Here is a 22,607-nt window from a genome sequence, read left to right as displayed (position 1 = left end):
CCCAACCTCCAGGGGGCCCCTCAGCACAGCACTTCGGCCGGAGATCTCCTGATGGAGTCCGGAGGGGGCCCCTCTACGTACCTTTGCAGGGGGGCCCCAGCAAGTTTCGTTATGCCACTGGCAGTGGCGTAACACAGGCCCCCGCAACCCTCCCGTTGCGGGGGGCACCAAGCTCTGAGGGGCCCCCAAAGCAAAGTACTCTGGTCGGAGCTCTCTCGATCGTGTCCGGAGGGGGCCCTTCCACATGTCTTGCAGGGGGGCTCCCTCAAGTTTTGTTACGCCAGTGCCTTAGTGTTGTGGTTCAACCAGGGAATGGGGGCCTGGGCATGTTCTCCACGCAGGCTGTAATGCAGCCCGCGTGGAGAACAGGGAAAGTGTGCATGACTGTTTGGCCGGCCCTAGAGGTCTGGCCAAACACTCATGTGCACTCAGTAGTGGGCAAACCACTCCTCCCCTGCCCTGCTCCGAGAGCAGAGCAGCCCCACCCACCTAGCCGCAAAGCAGCACGGAAACATAACATGATAATAACTCAAAGTTATTATAATGCTATGTTTCATTTATTTGCACTGCTTAAAAGCAGTGGGGCGACGCTCCGCCAACAGAAAAAGGCGCACTTTCTCCGTTGAAAGCTGTGGGACTAGCACCAAGCAGCGCTGTACCCGTCGCAGCGGGGCAGGCCTACGCGCAAGCTCCAGGAGCAAAGTCCTGAGCGCTGCCTGCGCGGCTTGAAAGCGAGGCTCAGAACGGAACCGAAATTGTTGGTAATTACTTGCAATTCTGTATCAAGCCTCTTGGGAAATTACAGGGGCACAATTACTGTTTGTCATCACCTCGCACACAAAGAAATCCTATTGTGAAATGTTCTACTTCTTCAGCTCAACATTAAGAGCTAGTCAGAAGTAGATCTGTGGGATAGAAATGTTCAGTTTGGTTTACAAATGACATATCATTTAGGCAGTATAATTTCCTATTGCATGAACAAGGAGGGCCTGGCTACAAACCCGAACTCCAAAATAAACATTCAAGGCATAAGCTCCCAGATTAAATATAAAGGCCAAAAGTAAACAATGGCACATTGAGAGCTAAGCATTACCCTAAACCCTGTGCACACTTGCAAATGTCTCTGTTCCGCGCAGACCTAAAGTCTTAGAAGCAAAATCCAGACTACACAAAAATGAAACTTATTTCTCCAAATCTGTGTGATTAAATTTCTACTCCGCATCGCAGAACACACTTTCCTGCTAGGGCCCTTGTAATAAAAGATTTGTAGCAGCTAGCATACATGATCTGCCATTTTAACAGGCCGTGAAGCTGCGAGAGGCTGGGAAATGGACTGCTGTTCTGTATCCCCGCTATAAGAAGTGGTTACCTAGGAATGGCAGTGGAATGCTGATTAAAATAGAGGTTTGCTGACTTAAGGCTTTGTACCATTCCAGTGACAATACTCCTACGTTGCTTCTTTCTGAAAGTGGTTGTGTTCTTCACAACTTCCGCTCTCTATTTTCTCTTTAGAAGATGTAACAATTATATCTATCATAAGTGTGTGAGGCTGTCTCAAGAATAGATGTCTCCCTCCAGTGCTTGAACCCACACCCTTACCTGCAGTTTTACTCTCCCTTTCTTTCAAAAGCGACAATTTGGTAACTAGAGTGCAGGAACACACGCGTCCCCAAAAGATGAGCAGATTCTACTGCCTGGTATGCAAGCACCACATAATGCACAACTGGTCGTCTGTGTCGTTTGCGAAGCTGCTTATTGACTTTTGTTTACTGATGCAAGCTTGTGCAGCCTCTTTAGTGAACATTGTGCGTAACATTATTTGCTCTGTACAAATGTAAGTGACCCGTCAATATCGCAGGGGCGGCTCCTCTGCAGTGGCGGAGGAGCGTCGCCCCACTGGCTCAGAGCCAGCAGCTGAAAAATAAAACTATATTTTAACATAGTTTTATTTTTCAGCTAGAAGGGGCGGGGCAGGGCCATGGGGGGGGGGGGGGGGGACATGTATGTTTGCCCGGCCGTCTTAGGCCAGCCAAACACACATGCACGCTTAGTTTTCTCCAACCAGGCTGCATTGCACAGCAGGGATGGAAAAACTGCACAGACTCCTGTGCCTGAGCGGAGAGTCAAACTAACCTGCTCAGGCCAATCCTCGTGCTGCTCTCAAAGAATGAAAACAGCGCAGGGATTGCACAGGGAGTCTGTGATGGCACCCCAGGGACTGCTGGGACCAGGAATACCGAGGCACGATGCGGGAGGCAGCTGGCAGCTTCAGGTAAGTCTCTTTTTTTATTATTAAATCTACACTCCCTCTCCCGCTCTTAAGTACCCGACCATCACTACCCCTGCCTTATACCGGTACCCACCACATGCTCAAATAGCTCAGGGAGGAGACCTCCTAAAGATGCCTCTCCCTCAAAGCCCCAGAGAGAGCAGACCAGGAGTTGAGGGGCCACTGGGTAATAAGTAAGGAGGGGGTCTTTGGCTGCGTGTGTATGCGCATGTGTTAATGTATGAGTGTGTGCATCAGCTTGTTCTTTGGATGTGTTTGGGTGCGTCTGGGAAGGCGAGAGCAGGCAGAGGGTCTGATAGAGGGTTCACCCACCTTTTTCAAAGTTCACTTGTCAACCCGCATGGAAGCTGTAAAGGACGTCCCCTCTTTGGCATGCAATGCGGCCTCCGATAGAATGCCATGACTGTGTGTCTGAGGCAAACAACTAATGCTGATACAAGGGTAAAAAGTCCTCTGCACATCCATAAATGGTGTGACAGAGGAGCCCTTCGAGAAGGAGAATGGAAAGTCTTAGTAAGCCTCAAGGGATCGCCCACGAAGGGATGCCCATAGAGTCAAAGAGAGCCCTCCCACTCTGCGGTGTTTCTCCTCATCAAACCTAAAATTGTGTTGGACCAGCAAAGACTAAAGTCTCTATAGGTGCACTCTCCACCCCATCCTTTGAAGGCGAGGTGAATGCACCTACACTCTGGGGGGGCCTCAGGCACCCCCCACCCCCAAAGAGTCTGGGAGCTCCTTCAGATAAAAACAGAGCACAGTTTCAACCATCATTCTGTATGTGGTCTCTCCAGCACATTCATTACCTCAGAGTTAGAACTCACCGATTGTGCACACAGATTCAGCCTACAGCATGCACACTCAATGGAGTGTGCAACAGTTTCAAAAGGATGTATGCAACTCAGTGGCGGCTCCTCCAATAAGGCGGGGAAGCGTAGCCCCACTGCTCAAAAGGAAAAATAAAATGATAAAGTATCGCTATTATCATTTTCTTTTTCCTATTGAAGTCAGTGGCTCTCGGGGAGAGGCAGGGCTGGTCAGAGCAGGGGGGGACGGGAAGTGGTTTGCACTCCTTAAGTGTGCAGGACTGCGCCGACCCTTTCGAGCCGGCCAAACAATCCTGCACACTTTACATCTTCCCCACCGGGCTCGCTTTAAACAGGCTGGTGAGGAACATGCAAAGCCTCCCATTTCCCATCTGAGTGCTGATCCACGGTGCTCAGACCAATCACAGCACTGCATTGCATCGTTGTGACTGGCTATAGGGAGCCTGGAAGTACGGGTGCTTCCTGTCGCCGGCGGAGACAGGAAGAAGAGGATGGCGGAGAGACGGCAGATGGCCGGCCCAGGTAAGTGTTTTTTTTCTATTTTCAACCCCCCACGCCCGCCCCACCTCTCCTGTCCGGTAGCAACTGCTACTGATGCAACTATCAATAGTCCAGCACCCAACTTCTGGTTCTCTTGTTTGAGCGGGCTCCTTTTACAAGTCATTAATTTTCTACAAGTCACAGGCTGCACCTCGAAACAAACCAAAAAGTGTATGGTTCCAGAAAGGTGCGGGGGAGTAACAAATGAATGTGTGTATGGTGGAGAGAGATTTGAGCAAAGGAGAGGGGCCACACAAGATGGATAGGCACTTGGAGCTTCTTCTCAGTCTGCACTTTTGCCAGCTCACTGTGCCAGTTTGTCTTCACTCATCTCTCTCCTAGAATTGATCTCACACTTCACTGCCATTTAAGACAACACTAAGAAAATGTGAGGCATATGTAAATAAAAAATACTTAATCTCTAATTCGCTCTTGGATGATGGAAAATGTGAATGCTCTAAATATTTTCAATGCAAAATGTTTAAAGCTTTGATGGTATTTTTGTTATTTACATTTTTAGAGAGCACTTACTCATAGCAAATTCACATTGGAATAAACACCTGGCCAAAGCCCAAAACAGAATAAACTGACTTACAGACTCACAAAAGCATAAATTCTAAATGGAAGTGGAATGCGAATGGAAGATGCTTTGATGAAGGGGAAGGGAGGAATGTTACCTTCTTTCAAAATGTAGTGCGTTTGGCTAGTGATTCTTAGTACTTACTGGTGGGAGGAATACGTTTTCTTTTTTTTGTACGAAATTACATATATTTTTCGCAAACCACTTCGGTAAACGAAACCCAAAAACATACCTTGCATTCTAAAGTCACTCAAGGTAACAATTTTAGTTATCTCAGTACGGTCGTCAACAACGCTGGGTCTTGGTACCAGCAGTTGGAAACCAGAAACAGCAAGTTTGCGAGAAGTATTAATGCTCTTTTCTGATTTGCCGTTAAATTAGGCAGGAGACCTGTTCACCATACGTTTGTGATTCATCAGGTGAAATGCCTAAGCATGTCCACCTATGGGGCCGAGGATTGGGACCTCAACAAAGCAATTGGGCTACAGTAAATCAAAAACAGGTTCACCTGTAGCTGGCTTTCCCTCCCCAATGTACAGCTACTTTTATTTGTCTTAAGGAGATAGGGCTAATCCCTTTGGAGGATACAATTGGGACTTGTCCTCTTATGTTGTGGCGACGAGTCTAGACTAATGAGGCACTGGCACTTAATAGAGCGATCATTGAAGACTGTATTTCATTTGATCGGGGTCCTGATATCCCTTGGTTGAGGGAGGTTAAGGATATGACCTTGGCTTTGTTCAGACCAGATATGTTTGATACACCTCCATCTCTATTCTTCCTCAACAAAAGGACATGTGTTAAGCAATGCATGGGTCAGCAAGGTGGGATAAAGTTAGAACTACGCCTTCAGTTATATCCTATATTTAGCAGGCCCCTTTTGACAGGCCGCAGCCATTCTTGCTACTCAACGCCCAGCACCACCAGAACTTCCTCCTTTTGAGGTTTAGACTTAATTTAATTCATCGGTTCGTTGCTTACCTTCACTGTAACAACTTGGAACGTGTCCTTGATCCACGTCTATGTCATTTAATTTCTGCACAAAGTATCTTACATGCAATGCTTTTTTTGCAGTTTCTATGCTAAACCAAGATCCCCTTCCAGGAAAGTCCTTTTGAATTTGTTTTTTTAAGACAGTGCATGCATGCACTTTACTTCTTTTTCTGTTTAGCAACTGATGAAATAATAGCAACTGTATATACGTGCCTCAGATCAGTAATACAAATTAGGAGAAATCTGGGGTCTAGCAATGAAGACTCCTTTGGGCCTTCCCATGATCATTGATAACATGAGGTTGTAATCCCATGTTGGACCACATGGGGGATTTTCCCTCCCTTGGAATGTTTATATTATTGCGCTTGCGGCAGGTCCTCTTGTCCAGGAGGGTTTCCTACTTTGAATCTGCAGTTTTTCCCTTAGATTTGAGGTTTGACAAGTGATGGTCCTCTCCAAGTTCTAGCCAATTTTTATGTATTACACTGTCAGCACTTCAGCTATTTGACACCTCTAACCCTACCTCTTAGCATAGGGCCGTGGCCTCTATCGTTTGATGTTCTGATGTGTGAAGGTCTAGTCAAAAGCCCCTGTGATGTGGTCTACATACTAAGCCTGCTAAGTTGGCAGAATCTCAGCTAGTGTCTGGTTGAAACCTTGATCATGTCTGGCCCACCTACCCGCTTGAATTAATAGATGTGTAAAGCTGATATTTCAGCGCTCCAAAAAGTAAAGTTCTTATATTTGTACGCGACAGTCATATTGGTAGGAGCATATAGCGCACCTTTAATTGAGGTTTTTGTTCTCCTCCTTTTTCTTGTGAACTGAACATGTGCTGTTTTTAATTCTGATGCCATGGGTTTAGGAACATCAAAATACAACCGTGTTTTTACTTGAATTGTGTATTGTTTTAGATATGCAAAAAAGAAGCAGAGAACTCTGGGTAGTTCCCAAGTTTAGGTGGAGAGAAGCTCCTGTATGGAGCAACCTACAACACCTGAAGCACTCTAAATTTGCTCACCTCAAATGTCTACTTTTCTATAAAGATTTATTGTTTTAGCTATACCTGGATATTTATTTTACTCCTATGTATTAGTTTCCTTTATACTGTACTTAAATGGTCTATTTAACTAGAACAAATAACGTTTATTCTGATTCATTCAAGGGGTCTGAATTGAGGAGAGAATTTCTCCCAACCATTCTGTGAGACATTTTCTGTTCACACCACCCACAGGAGGAGAAAAATGGTGTGAAATTTAAAGAATTTCACATAATGAGAAATTCCCAAAAGTCTGAAAATTTAAAAGAAAAGAGTGGCAAAATGTTGCTGAATCTAATTCTGTGATCTTGGAAGATCTTTTTGCCTAAGAAATGTGCTTGCTATCAGCTGGTATGTGGATAATACAAAGGAGGGGTTCTCCTAAGCGACCTAAATAGTGCTTACTGAATCTTGTGATCATTGACATTGCAAGAGCTCGCTCACAGGGTCAGTGAGAACCTGCCATTAGTGCAAAATTGGGATAAAAAAATATCCAAGCACGATTCTACAATAGCATGAAGGAGGAGCTGAGCCGTATTGCGTTTGCTTGGATTTCACACAAACTATTACTGCTCGCTTTTTGCTGGTGCCAACAGTGAGAACAAAACAAGCAACATGAGGAATTTAACAGATTCATACTTGGCACAAATTGTATGAACACATTATTGCGCATTACCACCAATAAGTAAATAATTCATGAAAACCCGACACGTATCGGGTGAAAATGTCAAGTGAATTTATCCATTAATAAAGATTGGTTCTAGATGAGACATCGAGGACATGAGTTGGATGTGCAAGAAACATCACAGACATGGGTGAGCCGTTTTTTCCCTAAAATATATGCTGACCAATACATTGTTAAAGTACAACAAACAAATTACTTAGACAATAAAGAATTACATTTGGAAAATAAATAATTAATCATTCCACACACTATATATGCAGCATCACTAAAGTATGAATGCACGTTTGGGATGGGTTAACTGTGTAACTTGCACACACTAGCTACTTAAGAGCATGGTTGATTGCTAAGTTAAGTAAGCATGAGGATGATGTAAATCAGGCAGTATGGAAGCAGAACTACTGAAAAACTAAGCGAAGGAAAGCTACAAACAAATGTTGACAAACATTCTCCTACACAAACCAGACCTCAATTTATGGACCATACATCGGGGGAAAGGTGATTTTCCGAGCCCCAGACTCAGAATAGGGAACTTTGGACAGATCACAGTATTGACCAACCACAGCATGTGTTCAATATAGTGGGTGGGAGCTTTGTGAAATGGATCCAGTGAAGCCTCCTCTAATGCTTGAGTATGAAGTGACCTTCTTGAGAAAAAAACACAAGAATTGTGAGCGCAGATTCCCCCATCAGAATGATTCTGTGATTTTTAGCTTTCTGGATTTTTGCTCCATTTCTGGCCTTTCTTAATGTTGAAGCTTTCTTCTTGAAGAACAACAGGTGGGTCATGGTCATGCTGGACAGGCGCTCAAGTCAGTAGAATTACAGCCAGCTATCAAGTCATGATATTCAACCAATCACCTGAAAAATAGTATCCTGTAAAACGCGGAACGGCTTGTACTTTGATTATGGAGTTTGCTTTTAGAAGGGCAATAAAACAAGTAGGACAATTACAACACATTGTAGGTGTTGCAACCATTTTATTTTATTCCATGATGGCTTTAAAACAAACAATTAGCTAGCATACCCAGGGATGCTTTGCGCACTTTGAGGATCTTCCTAACATGGCCGACAGGACGCGAGCCCTTGAGCTCATGGCCAACCAGCACATAAAACTTGAAACATCCTGCCAAATCTAATCGTAAATGGGGTTATCTGGCGTTGAACTGCATGGACTGTACCATGTGCAGCGGGATCAGCGGAAGACTGCTGCTGCTCGCCCCCGAGTTCGGGAAACAACGTTACCCTTGGTCAGGCCTCACAAGGGGCTTACACTGTGGTGCGTGGCGGCCTGCTGCGCCTGTAGGTGGAGAGAGTTGCGATCGCCTCCCGGACTCAGGGCAATGGACCTGATGCATGATGGCAGACTAGTCGACCCAGACACGACCCGGCCCAGGTGATCCTGTCAAGAGACCGGTGCTTTGTGGCGAGGTGCGGGCTCCGAGCAGGGCGGCGCTGTCTGTCAGCTCTTCTTGGTGCTTTTGAGTCAGAGGCCCTGCATTGCTACCACAAGATTGCCATGTCTGGCAGTGCCCCTGCTGTAAGGAGACCCCATGGGGTGAGAGTCACTTTGTGCCCCTGGGCGGCAGACTGTACCTAGCTGGACGGAGATGGCGGGTGCACGACCAGGTATGTACGAGCAGGCCTGCCTCTCCCTGCAGCGCCAGGGCCCATCTGGAGCAGCTGCCACTGGCGTGACGATTATTTATGGGTCGCGGCACCCTGCGGGCGGTTGGAAGATGCCTGGTCACCTGCCCAGACAATCTGAGGTGTGCCTGGAGTGGCCCCAATGCAGTGCCTGGACCTTCTGCAGCTCCCCTCGCCTGGCAGGACAAGCTGAGGGCTGCATAGTCCGGTAGCATTCTGTTTCCCCCCAACAGAGGCTTCTGCCACACTACTGCCTGCAGCTCGACTTGGTCCCTGGGGGCCCTGTCACTTAGGAACCCATCCACCCTAATTGCAGAGCACAAGAGCCAAGGGGGCTTCTGGCTGCGGCGCCCTGTGAGATGGAGGTAAGCCCTCAGTGAGGTGCCTGGAGCTCTAATCAGCTCCCTTTTGCCACTGGACACAGCCAAGGAACATACTGCACGGAGCTCCTCTGCTCGCTCTCCTTGTGGGGCCCTGCACTGCTACAGCTGGTGGCTGGTCCTAGGTCTTGGAGGATTGCCGGATAGGAGCCTGCCCACCTTCTGCTGCAGCACATGGTGGCTGGGGCCTAGTGTCTTCTTCAAGGCAAGCGTTACTGGCCTCAGGCCTGGACTGCAGTGGCCCTACCTGCCACACCAGGGCTCACCCTCCCACATCCTGCATACCACCTGGGTGCATAGGTCTGAAACCCTCGGGGTGGAACTACATATTGTTTTCCCTCTTCCACCTTCACCTACGCTCTTAACTGACCATAGTGGCTGCTCCAGGGAGGCGGTCGCGATGATGTGGGAGCCCCCCGTGAGAAGATGCAACAGCTGGAGAATGGTAGGTGTGCACAAAGCCAGGGTTCTTCATCTCTCACCGGAGTGGTGCAGTCCCTGATGGTGGAGACTGACTGTGGTAGCGCCAGTGACACGCTGGCTCAGCGCTCTGGATGGAAAAAGGGAGAGCTGCAGCCAGGCACCCCAGGAGACCCTGTCTGCAGGATAAACGAGCGACCCCAGAGATCCGGAAAGGCGAGTAATCGCCCTCCTCGACACATAATGGGTAAGGATCAGCACACTTGTGCTCACTCGGTGAACACCATTACCCAATATACTACCCCGTGCCACCCTATTCAATGAATAACAATGCATACAGGTGCTACGGATGTAGGGGAGGCATTGACCGGTGGGTTGGATCACTCCAGGGCAGAACTGTTGGCTGCAATACAATACGCCAGACTGAGCTGGACCACAACATTGAGAGGTGTCAATTAATGTTGACCTCCTGCATGCTGAGCTAAAGAAAATAGCTGATAAGGTCACAACCATCAAGGCTAACCGCCAAATTGCAGGCAGCAGTGGTCACCCTTAAGCCTCAAATTACCCAGATAATCCCCTCCAAGAGGCGATCCTTGAGAATCCGGTGAGATGCCAGTCACTCTTGCAGTCTTTGACAGGCTACTATGAATCGAACTGGGGCTCCACTGGAAGTTGATCCATGAAGTGGAAGGATCTTAAGGTGCTACTGCAGGGCACTTGCATGGGATTGACTTGCGGTGTACGGCGACAACTGCAGGCAGAGTTAATCAGGGATGAGTCAGCACTTGCCGAGGTGCAGACTGCGCATCTATTTACAGCAGACACACTCAGGGAGGAGTACATGGTATGGGGGTGTATAACGGACATTTGGAACCATTTTGGTAAGTACACCCTAAAACAATATCCCAATGAGTGCATCGAGAGGGCACCAAGTCTGGGCGTCTTCTGGCCTGGATTCTCCATGGTGAACATTCCCTGACACTGATGACACATCTTTCCACGCTAGGCAGTGCCAGTATCAACTCCAGAGCAGGTATTGTGGACGCGTTCCACACACACCTACAAAGAATCTACACCGCAGACCCGACCGTAGACACTCACACATGCACTCAATATCTGGAAAATTTAGACCTACCCAGGCTTGGGCCAGTTGCGATAGAGGCTTTGAATGAGCAATTAGCTATGGAAGAGATTAGAATGGCCTTGAAATCACTTCAGCGGTCTATGGATCCCAAGAGCGACGGGTTTCCGTTGGATTTCTATCAGACCTACTCAGCCCCCTTAATGCAGGGACTCCTGGAGCTTTTTCTAGAGGCCTTGAAGGCATGGATATTGCCACAAACTATGCAGGAAAGCGAAATATGTACGTTACTTAAACCTGGGGGAGCCGCAGACAACCCTTCTACTTATATCCTCTCAAAATGATTAATTCGAATGTGAAGGCGCTTTGCAAGTCACTGGCCTGCCGGTTAATGCCCCACATGGTGCAGTTGGTCCACTGGGACCAGTGCGACTTCATTCCAGATCGATGCACCAGCATGAACCTCAGACAGCTGACCCATGTCCTGCACGAGGTTGAACACCGTGACGAGGATCTTACCCTGGTCATGGTTAACCTAGAGAAAGCCTTCCATATGGTGGACTGGGGATACCTGCTCGTGGTGCTGTGACTTATGGGCTTTGGCCTGCGGTTCTGTGGCTGGATCCAGCTGCTTTATAAGGAACCGACTTCAAGGGTGCACGTGGGGCGATGCGGCTCAGAGCCATGGAGGCTGGGCCACAGAACACAAACGGGCTGCCATTGTCGCCACTTTTATTTGTCATAGAGTCCTTGGAGATCTGGGTACGCAGGGAACTACATGGCTGTGGCATACTAATCGGAGACACTCTACATGTCAATTCACTCTTGCCAATGGTGCATTGTTCTATCTCTACTCCCATTGCGATGCTGTACCGAGACTGCTATGGATGCTGGATGACTTCAGGAACTTTTCAGATCTCTGGCTTAACCACTGCGCTGGGATGACACAGTTTAGATACGTTGGGATTTAGATAGCGCACACTCAGAGGTTACAGATCCAACTAAATATAGACAGGGTCATATAGACAGGGTCTTAGATGCATTGAGGTCATCTGTGACCTTCTGGAATACTACTCCTCTCCTTGATGAGGAGGATGCCCATAGCCAAAATGGCCCAGTTGCCTGCACATGCTGCAGAACTCACCCCCCCCCCTCCAATCACGTGTCTTCAAGCAGTTAGACTCCATTCTTATCTCACTGCTTTGGGCAGACCGACGCAGTCGAATGGCCTCAGCCACAATGACCAAACTGTAAGAAACGGGGGGCTGCAAGTCAGGCGACTTTATTTGTATTACTATGCTGCACATCTTCAGTAGGCAGCCCGCTGGCTGGACCCGGGTGATAAGTGGGAAAAACATTGATTGTACAAGAGAATTGCAGAGAAACGGTTCCCTAAATTACTGATGATGGGAGCTGGACTGCCAGCGGAATTCCTGTACATTATCAGGCAGACAGCAACAATTTGGCAACGATTTGCCGAGGTAGTCCTGAGGCAAGCTCCATTCCATAGGGAACTTACAGTTTGGGCATTAAAACTGGTCTGGCAGATGATGGACGGCAAGTCCTATTTAGGGTATTTACACTCTGGGGAGACTTTTATCTTCTTCGAGGAGGCTTGCCAAGAATTTCCTCTTCTGGACTAAGGTGGTCGCTGATATCAACAGGGTCACACATCTAAAATGACATGCACACCACAGTGTTGTCTGTTCAGCAACGTAAAGCGCCCAAAGAGCAGGATGATACCGTACAAGTTCCTACAATTGGTGTTATTCTTAGCCAGAAGCAGGGTAGCCATCACATAGATGGGACTGAGAGAGCCCAAAACTGTACAACGCCACAAGGATGTAATGGAATGGACTTTGGAGGAGGAGTCTCACATGCAGCTCAGGAGACACCACGAGGGTGATAGACGATCTGGCTGAGGGAGAGAACTGTGTACTACCTTGCTGGACCCGAACTCTGACATTGTGTCGAAAGACAGTGATGACATAACCGAATGAGTGTGGTGATACATGGGAATGTGTGGAGCGCATGGAGTGCTCAGTTTGCATACACACTGACGAGAGGAGGCACAAGCACCCTATGCCTGATTTTCCCAGGTTGGGGACTGCACTCATATATCCCATAGCCTTGCATGCCGAATGTCATAGTGCTTTATGTGTATATTGTCACTAACCATGCATATCATTGACTGCTGATTTATTTGAGTTTTGTTTTATAAAACTAAAAAATAAAGTTTTTTTGATTATAGTGTGATGACTGAGTTTACTTTCAAGATGTAAATGTACCCTCAAGAATAGCAACGCAAAGAAGGCGGAATGATACACCAAACATTCATAATAGCATGAGATGAGATGGAAACACTACTCTAGGCGGACTTTGGTATTATGTCTTCCAGACAGTTGCTCTGTCAAGCCAGAAATAAAACGGGCAGGTTAGTGTAGGTCACTGGACTCAAGTGGGCCGAAAGAAGCGACATAGGAGTAAATTACGGTAGTCAAAGCACTCCCACTAGGCCTGGGCTAAATTTCCGTTCCGCTCGCGGAAATTGCGATAATTTGACATTTTCGCGTTCCGCGGAGAGCGCGAAAATGTCAAAATTTCCGCATTCCGCAGCTTAGCGATAATTTGTTTCTTGCTCGCGCTGTAAAATAATACATTCTCGCGCGCGTGCGCGATCGCCTTACCTGAATCCCCGCGTTCGCCGACAAGTTTTCCCGATCCGGTCGCGTTCTCCACGAGATGTTGGATTGTTGGTAGCCATTTGCGCTGTCTCGCGACAGTTCGCGCCCGCAGTAATGTCATTGGTCGCGCGATTACGTCTTTCTTCTCGCGATCATGCACCGCGAGAAGAGTGAAAACAAGATGGCCGCGCCCGGGAGCAACCGCATGGGTAAGTTGGCGAGCCGCGACCACGCAGAAAATACCGCGAACGGGCGGGAAAAAAACTTCCGCATCTTCGCGATATTTCCGCGTGTTTGCGGAGATATTTAACATTTTCGCGATAATTTGCGAAAGTCACTTTCGCAAATTCCACCCACCCCTAACTCCCACACCATAAAATCACTCGCCTTTTAAGTACTGACTCATCTGCCCCCCAGGAGTACCTGTGATGTTTCCTCTCACCGGAAACAAAGTATTCAATGTTGCCACCACTCAGCTGAGCTCTCCCAGGGTAAACTAATTGAATCAAAATGTTTCAGCATGGATCGGGGTGTCAGGAAAATATTGTAGTGGATACAGTATCTGGGTGCAACTAAAACTAGAGATGCAGAAAGTAACATTTAAATACCACGTAGCAGAAGCACGATTGTGATTTTCAAATATGTACCCCAACCGATTTATAACATATATTGCCCTGAATACACCCATTCACTTCTGTGGCAATACGTTTATTCATTAAACTGTTTTTTTCCAGTGATAATGAATCACACTAGGCACGCTCCACTCTCTCCTCCTTGCTCCCTTTTCAACAAATGAGAACATGTGTGTGTTCATCCCTCATCCGGGTGTGGCTGCCTCTTGCCAAACTGACTTTGTGGAACTATTGAAGGCCCAGTCTGTTCAGTGGGCGTGAGGAGCCAAGGGGTTAACCCACCTGAGGTTCAGAAAATTTAAGTGGGCCCGGAAGTGGCAGCTTTGAGCCATCCACCTGTGTCAAAGAAAGATTGGTAAATCACAGTGACATGAGCAGAAGTATTCCAGTGATGAAAGTACTCCCTCTATCCCAGTTAGAAAGCGGCCCGGTGGGGATGGTAGTTTTCAAACCTGGAATGCCAAATAGTGGGGCCAGTGGGAATGGATGGGATTACCCCAAAACTAGACAGGGCACTTGCAACTGAAGCCGAGCTGGAGAAATATCCAACACAAATACTCAAAGACATTTCAAATTTACCCGATCACTGAAAATGGATCACGGCCAAGCTTGTGGTGAATCATTTAATTAGTACATTTTTATATTTTTTGCCCCCTCTTACAAGTGGGGAAACTCTGGTTAATGTTAAAATGCTTAATAAACCCGTGAATTCCACTTGTAAGAGGTAAATCTGTACGTCCCTAGGCGTTGACGTTCTTGGCCGAGTGACACAGGTTTTTGGGGTATACAAGCAGGGCCGGCTCTAGGGCGGTGCGATCGGTGACACCACACCGGGTGCGGACTTGGGGCGCCATGTTTATTGTTTTCAAAACACCTGATGCCACGTTTCTTGACCCAGCAATTTTCAAGCATCAATAAAAATGTCACGATAACTCCGGTGATTAATGTTCTTTCTGGAGAAAGACCAGAGCTTTGTATGGAAGTGGAAGTTTTGACTCATCATAGCGCAGAAGGTTAATGTGCCTGCTGCAAAGAACTTGTCCCATTCAGATCACAAAGTGCATACACTATAAATAGGTCAATGGGTTATGGCTTTTGTCAGAGACATCATTTTGTTACTTGCAGTTTAAAATTTAGAATCCTAATAAAGAGCAGTGAGGTATTAACTGTCATCAAAGAGCTGCATGCAAACTGCAAGGAATATATTTCTGATACATGTTTTTTTGCCCAGTTTTTCCTTATCCTAATAATGCAAAAAGGGTTCATTTGGGTAGTAATCAAGTTGTCTTATTAAAGAAAACCCCTAACAATTGTGTTACATTTTAAATTCTGAATCTGTGCTTTTCCAGACCAAGGACTCCCAAACTATACTGCCTTCCAGTATGGATGACATGTGACTCCTACACCTTTGTAGACCTCTGTCTTATGTCACATTTCCTATGCACTGATTTACACACGGATGATTGTCTCTGTGCAACATATGTGTGATGTAAAGTGTTCTGACACCTTAAACTGGTATGAGTGCCGCAATAAGACTAAATGAATATAAAAGAAAGTGGTTATGGAGACTTGGGGATTATTGTCAAATGGTGGTAGTGAGGGAATCTGTAGCGAGGTTGGTTATGGGGAGGCGGCGCCATCAAACATGGTGGCACAGGGCGCCACCGGGACCAAAGCTGGCCCTGTATACAAGGTAGTGTAATGCATAACCTGGACACTCACATATGAGAACAGGCTCCTCACTGGAAAGAGGGCACTTTAAACAAACCATGAAACCTCAACCATGGCACTACGCAATCCTTACAATGATGCATTGTCCAGGTATTGCATGAAGTAATGTACAGGCTACCATTCTGGCAGAAAGCATCACAGGACCATACACTGAACACTACACAACCTTGTATTTTTTATACCAGACAAACAAAAAACATTTTCACGGTAGCCTAAAGTTGTATTCCTGCCTAGAAAACACACCCTGGAAAGTTTATTCTGTGCAGTCAAAGTTTAATGTTGCTGTTTCCCCACGCAACACTGAAGGTGTATTAAAATAGGGCTGATACAGTCTTCCATGCAAAATATGAATAATTTGCAAGATCATATCACCTGAGGAGAGCCACTCCCAGTGACACAAAGTTGGGGGCCTGGGCAAGCAGCATAACATGAGTGAAAGATCATGGTGGAAAAAATTCATCCTAAAAATACCTCAGGCCGAAGCAAAGCTATACTAAACAAATTAAATTGTGAACTGGGCAATTAAACATACCTGTAAAATCACAGACGTGAGTACAGCAAACAAAGTCACAAAATGCTTCCTTTTGTTGCATGCTATTGACATGGATATTCTAGAGCCAGTCCAGCTACACATATTCCCACATCCGTGAGAGAACATACAATCTTTCACTGAGAAAACTCTGGGATCATGTTAGCATTTCACATCAAATGGCTGGATAACTCCAACGAACGACGCTCTGTCTTTCCAATTCTGTTGCAATAACATCTCAGCATAAACTATGAACACTGGATTACACAACAAGAAATGCTTTGTTTGCGTGGATGCGGCAGCGCGGGGGTGGGGGCAAACTTGTCCAATAACATTAGCTTTTGAGATGCCCACTATGAAGAACACGGCAGAAAATGGGGGGGGGGGGGGGGTCAGCGAAAGATAAGAGCGCACACGAGAGTGGAAGAGACAACAAGCCCTTACATAAAACGGTTGCAACGCAGACGCGTTCACAGTATTGATTAAGTCATGCATCTTGCTAATCCTGAATGGTTGTACAGTCTTGGAATGTGTGCAGCTCACATTGGAAATACGAGCTTGTCTACACCAGGAACGCATCGACCAACCAATACGGAAGCTTGGCCTCCTTCCGATCAGACACACAGTGTGTTACCAGACACCTGCAATATCCTGTCCAGTAGCTTACATATTAACCGCGGGAAAACCACGGAAATAAGAGCCAAGTTTACATTGAGAAGACAGGGTGCTTGCATGTATTTAGTCGTCACACGCTGCATGGAGCATACGTTTGTACGGAGTATGGCCCTACCCAGCACTTAGCCCCCACCAGCCCCTGCCTCACAGACGAGACTTGGATAAAATAAGCAAATGCCGAGCCCTGCCATTCCTGATGAACTGTCACTTCCAAAGTAATCTAATAATAACATCGCGGTGCGGTTTACTTTCGAATCGCCCTTCCGCATATACACTTATGGCAAGGCTGGGGCCCTTACAGTTGTGGCCCCTTCAAAGCAGGGGCTCCGTTACTGCTTTGGTTGCGGGGTCAAAGGGCTACAGCACTTTGCCCTACTGCACGCCTTCCAAGACGTCCAGGGAGGCCCCGGTCACGCCCAGCTGTCAGAGTCCTGACCACAATACTAACGCTTGTTAAATAGTCCAAATTAACCATTGACTAAATCCTAGGCCAGCCTCTGAGCCCGAGCGCCATGCTAAATGCCCCCTTGGCAAGTACACCAACAAGAAGAGAGTTTCATCTAATTGAGGAGTCTCCCAGTCAGTTCACACGGGTCACAGAGGCCTTCCTGCTTTCCCCTCCTCGACAATTCAACCCCCGACACAAAATGACGCCAGCCAACCTACCCCTGAACTGGCCAAAAGTGGCAACTGGAGTATTTCACTGTATTCACCAGTGATGCAGCCTGCTGCTTCTGAGCCTTGCAGTTTACCACTAAATACTGAGGAAAATGCTAGGAAAAGTTGATATATTTAAGAGTTCGCCTCCACCTTCAATTCACTATTCCTTGTGTGTGTGCAAAAGATGAACAGCATTCCTACACGAGTCCGGTTTACTACACACCCAGAAGCTCTGGCGCAGAATCCCTGCACGATCACGGTCCACACATGACGTTTACCGTGACGTTGCCTGCCTTCAGGGCATGAGTTTGTGGCATCGTGCAGCTGCTCCGTTCCCCTAAGCAAGAAGGTTCTATGGTGAACCACTGCCGGTGACACGGCATTTAGCGAGTTAATTCGCATTGGCAATGGGTGCATTCTGGGACAATTAAATGACAATAGGCATGGCAGTTCAGATTAGGTTCTACTGTTACCAGCACAGTGAGTAGTGTCTGCCACTAGAAAACAAAACGCAGGGGAAACTGCGATTTCATTCTAATCACAAAGGTTTCTGTACTTTCTCCCCCGCTCTCTCAGTAGAGCGTCCCACTTCCCCCCACGGCACTTTAAGTGCCAGATAAACACCGCCCACCATGCACCCTCGCCTGCTGAGGGTCAGGTGGGCAGGGTGCACTAGCCCAGGGCTCTCGCGCTCTGAAAGTTGAAATTGGGGAAATAAGGGTCAGTCAGGGGCAGAATTCAAGTGCCCGTCAAGATGAAATAGTAACAGGATGACAGAGAGCAAACACACAGACTGGGCAGCCGAGGGTCCCCTGGGAACGGTAGTTGTGAAGATTGGACTGCCTCTCGCCCTCTCCCCCGCCTGGAGTTTGGAGCTCCCTGCTCCAACCAACTCCGGTTCGCCGCACGCCACTACCCCGGGTTTTATCGGCCGCTCTGCGCTCCTACCTGTGATACAAGCGGTACCAGGGTCTGCTCCACGGAGCGGGTCTTGATTTCCAGCCCAGAGTCCATGGTGAAGCCGGAGGAGGAAGACGAGGAGACCCCGCTGCTGCTGCACGGTGAAGTGGCCATGTCGCCTCCTCGCCGCCCTGTACTGCTCCCCGGTGGCCTCCCTGCGGCTCCCAGCGCTCTGCCCCGGGCTCCCTCGGGGAGTAAGCGCGCCTCTCCTCCTCGCAGTGTGTGCAGCCGGAACAGCGAGCGCACCTCCGGCCAGCGAGCGACAAGCACCGCAGCCGGCCACCGATGGGGGAAGCAGCGCCGCCGCTGAGCAGTGTGCGCCCGGCCCCCTCCCTCCACCAGACCTGCCTCCTCCCCTTTCCTCCTCCTCGCACAGGCATCAACCGGCCTTTGCGAACCTTCTCCTGCCCGACCCAACGAAAACTTTCTCAAAATACAGGCAAACAACTTCTCATCTAGCCAGCCGAAGGGCCTGGCAGCCGAGCGCCTCAGAAGCATCCATAAGAAGTTAATTTCAACCTGTTTTTGCTTTCTTATATGAGCTGACCCGGTCCGATTTGAAACAACACCAGTATACATATAAACGCTTTATGCTATTTCCAAAATCCGTAGATATCAGAGCGCTTAAACTATCTAATTAGAGTATAAGAACAGCAACAATTCCAGTTATACTTGCGGCCCAAGCAGTCATTTAAGGAGATTGGGGGGGGGGGGGGGGAGAGAGATGGCAGGGATTCACTAAAAGGGGCGTGGCTAGAGAGGTATACTAAGGACCGTCTTCGGGAGGGTTGCCGCGTCTGGTGGCATAGGGGACTAATGCATGCACTGCAGGGGCCTGTGGTCACAGGTTCAGTTTCCGGAGGGTCCTTTCATCTTTTCTGAGATCGATAAAATGAGTACCATTGAGCTGGGTAAAAACGAACATCTGGTATTCAGCGCCAAGATGCTCATTTGGCGCTGAACTTGCACTTTGACAAATACACATGTTAGGTTTAGACGCATTTGAGTGCCTCTCTCTGAGCTTTATTGCATCCAGGCAAGACTCACAGTGAACCTACGCCTCAAACACTGCCGACCAGAGCTTAATTAGTAAAAAAGAAGTGCCAGGGCTCTCATCAGGAGGCCACTGCTGCTGGCACCACACATTGCCCCTGCCATGCTGCCAATCATAGTAACAACAAAACTATTAACCATCACACTCTTGTGAAAGTTCGGACTATTTCAGGCCCCCAAAGCTATGAGTGGCATGGGCGGCATGTAATAGTCATTATTAATGTCTATTGAATCAATAAGTAAACGTTAATAAGTAAACAGTTGTTGTGGTAATCTCAAAATTAGCCAGACAGCCCCATCCTGTGGTAGACTGTCAAACTCGGTGTTGACAATTAAGTGTCGTGTCAAGCACCGGAAACCACCAGCTCAAATTATGCACTGCTGTTGCCAATGTTAGTTATGTTATGTTAAATATATTTCCTATAGCGCACAACTCACCCAGGGGCATCAGATCAGGAAATGTACCTGATGGTTCAGAATAAATAGGCTTTGAGTTGTTTCCTAAATTTACAGTAGGTAAGGGTGGAACGCAAGGGCAAAAGAAGTTTGTTACAGTACCTTGGGGCAAGATAGGAGAAGGCCTTACACCCGCTGCGCGTTTGGCGGATTCTGGGAACACCCAGTAAGGCTTTATCGCAGCATCTAAGATTGTGATGACTAGGAGAGTATGTTATTATTTTTTGCCAGAGATATAACGGGCCTTTGCCTTTTAAGGCATTGTACGTAAGGCAACAGATTTCAAAGTAGGAGCGCTTCTTCACTGGCAGCCTGTGTAGTTCCTTCAGCAAGAGAGGTGAGGAAGTGGCAGACGGGAGATTCAGAATAAACCTGGTAGCAGTGTTTTGAACCACCTGGAGCTTGGAGAGCAATGATCCGTTCGCCTCTGCCAAAAGGGAGTTTCCATAGTCCAGTCTGCTTATCACCATGGCCTGGACCAGTGTTCAATGGGCAGAGGTAGGGAGGAAGGGGGACATTTTGCTCAAAAGGCGCAGATTGTAGTAGTATGAGCTTGTAGTTGCCGCAATTTGCTTTTTCATCATTAAAGCTTGGTCCAGTTTTAGCCCCAAGTCCTTTACTGTTTGTTTGGGCACAGGAGTGGCCCCCAATTGGTGAGGCCACCAGTCATTCGACCAAATAGAGAGAAGCAGCATGAGCTCCGTCTTTTCTGCGTTTAGCTGGGGACAGTTCTCGGTCATCCAATCTGAGATTGCTAACATGCCTGATGCGAAACATTTTGTAGTTGTTATCAGGTCCTGTCCTAGAGTAAACATCAGTTGGGTGTCATCAGCATGTGATATCTCAAAGCCGAAGTGCTCTGTAATCCCCGCTTGGGGCGCCATATAGATATTAAACAATTTGGGGCTCAGATATGAGCCCTGCGGAACACCATTGTGTAAGGTCAGTTTACGCGAGGAATGCGGGCCCAGAATGAAAGTTTGCTGTCTGGCTGTCAGGAAATGCTGAAGTCATTTGAGTGCCAGTCCGTGTATACCGATCGCTTGCAGCCTTTCCAAAAGCCTTGAATGGGAGATGGTATCAAAGGCTGAGGAGAGGTCTTATAACACCAGTATCACTGGGTTCCCTGCATCCAACACCAGTCTCAGAGAATCGGTCACAGTCAAAAGCGTCGTCTCTGTGCTGTACCCTGGGCGAAAGCCAGATTGTGAGGGATCAAGGATATGGCTGAGTTCAAGATAGGATCCCAACTGTTTGTTTATTAGGCCGTCAAGCTGTTTGCCCAGTAGAGGTAACAAGGATATTGGACGATAATTGCAGAGAGATTTTTGGTCCAGAGTTGATTTTTTAAATATGGGCCATACACATGCTGCCTTCCACTCTGGCCGAATAGTGGCTGTTTTAATTGAGCAATTAAAGATCTCTAGGATCACTGGAGCGCAGCAAGTAGCTAGCAGGAGCATTATTTTAGGAGGACAGAGATCCCGGGGAGACCCAGACTTTGCTGAACCCAGGGAACTATGTATTTCCTCTAAAGCAGAGGTCTTCAAGCTTTTTGATGCCGGGACCCCCCTGTCAAAACGTTTTAGGCGTAAGGACCCCCTCTTCATCATTGCCAACTATCCAGCGGCGGCCGGTCAGGTAAGCGTGGTGGAGCGGAGTAGGGCGCGGCAGGGATGAAAGCAGACAGATGACGGAATAAATAGGTATTATCCCTTTATTAAATGCCCCCTGTTACCACAGCAATTCATTTTTACATTGGGTAATAAATTAAACTATGTTTAGCAAACCAAAGGTCAATCATGAGGGGGTATTTCATCTTTCAATGTGTGCTGCAGAATGCAGCATACATGGAAAGAGTAAAAAACGGGGAGAAATGAAAACATTTCTCCTCATTACGCCTGCTGTGGGGAGGCATAAGGTTTGGCGCTGCCACAGTTTTACATGGTTTTCAAATCTGCAGATTAACTTCTAGCACACATTTGCTTTTCATTCAGGTAGGCAGGCACCCTGGAAAGAAGGCTTGTTAGAGGGATTGTTTTACCTGTCTGCTGGGCCTCTTCCTTTTATAGCACAAGAGACTCAAGTTACTTCAGCTGAAGTGTTTTAACGATCGCGGTGTTTTTGTCCAAAGGAAGAGCACATGTTTTGTTTACCAAGCAGAAGTTAGGCCTGGAAATGCGCGACCCCCTTCCCAGGACTCCGTGGCCCCCCTGTGGGTCGCGCCCCACAGATTGAAGACCTCTGCTCTAAAGTGATAGGCTGAAAACGGTCTAGTGTATAGAGGGTTGCTTTTGACAGCTACGTTTTTGAAGAGGGTGGCCTCTATGTCCTGAAAGGGGGCTGAATGGAATTTTGAATAAATGTGAGAAATGTTCTCCTGGAACCAATTGGCCAGAGAGTCACAGAGGTCCTGGGATTGCGAGGGAGACTGAACGCACGCTTGTGGGGAGATAAAATCATGTACTATATCAAAAAGGACTTTGGGGGAATTGTCAGCTAGTTCGATTTGGTTAATGATAAAGCAACACCTAGCAGATTTCATATTATGGTGGTAGAAAGACAGCGCTTGTTTATACCGATCCGTATCTTGAGGCTCTTTCCTTCCGCGACAACGCCTCTCTAAGTTCATGCACTTGTTTTTTTCTAGTTTTAGTTCTGGCTTGAACCAAGAGGCTGAGGATCTCTGATATGTGGAACCGTGATTTTTTTGTAGGGGGACGATTGCGCCCAGCACCTCTGTTAGGG

The 22,607-nt window shown here is 47.6% G+C and overlaps 1 protein-coding gene across 1 annotated transcript in view; it reads right to left on the bottom strand.

The window, feature by feature from the left end:
• CTNNAL1 (catenin alpha like 1) overlaps positions 1-18,697 on the bottom strand; it is an 862,216-nt gene extending 843,519 nt beyond the window's left edge. The window contains exon 1 of the mRNA XM_085606809.1: positions 18,339-18,697. Coding sequence (XP_085462935.1) covers positions 18,339-18,464 — 126 coding nt within the window. The 5' untranslated portion in view covers positions 18,465-18,697. The remainder of the gene's footprint in view (positions 1-18,338) is intronic.
• Positions 18,698-22,607: the final 3,910 nt, after the last annotated feature.

The sequence above is a fragment of the Triturus cristatus genome, chromosome 5_2, assembly GCF_964204655.1.
Source record: "Triturus cristatus chromosome 5_2, aTriCri1.1, whole genome shotgun sequence".
In the NCBI taxonomy this organism is placed as follows: Eukaryota; Metazoa; Chordata; class Amphibia; order Caudata; family Salamandridae; genus Triturus; species Triturus cristatus.
The sequence above is the reverse complement of the archived record's forward strand: the minus strand, read 5'-3'. Positions and strand labels throughout refer to the sequence as shown.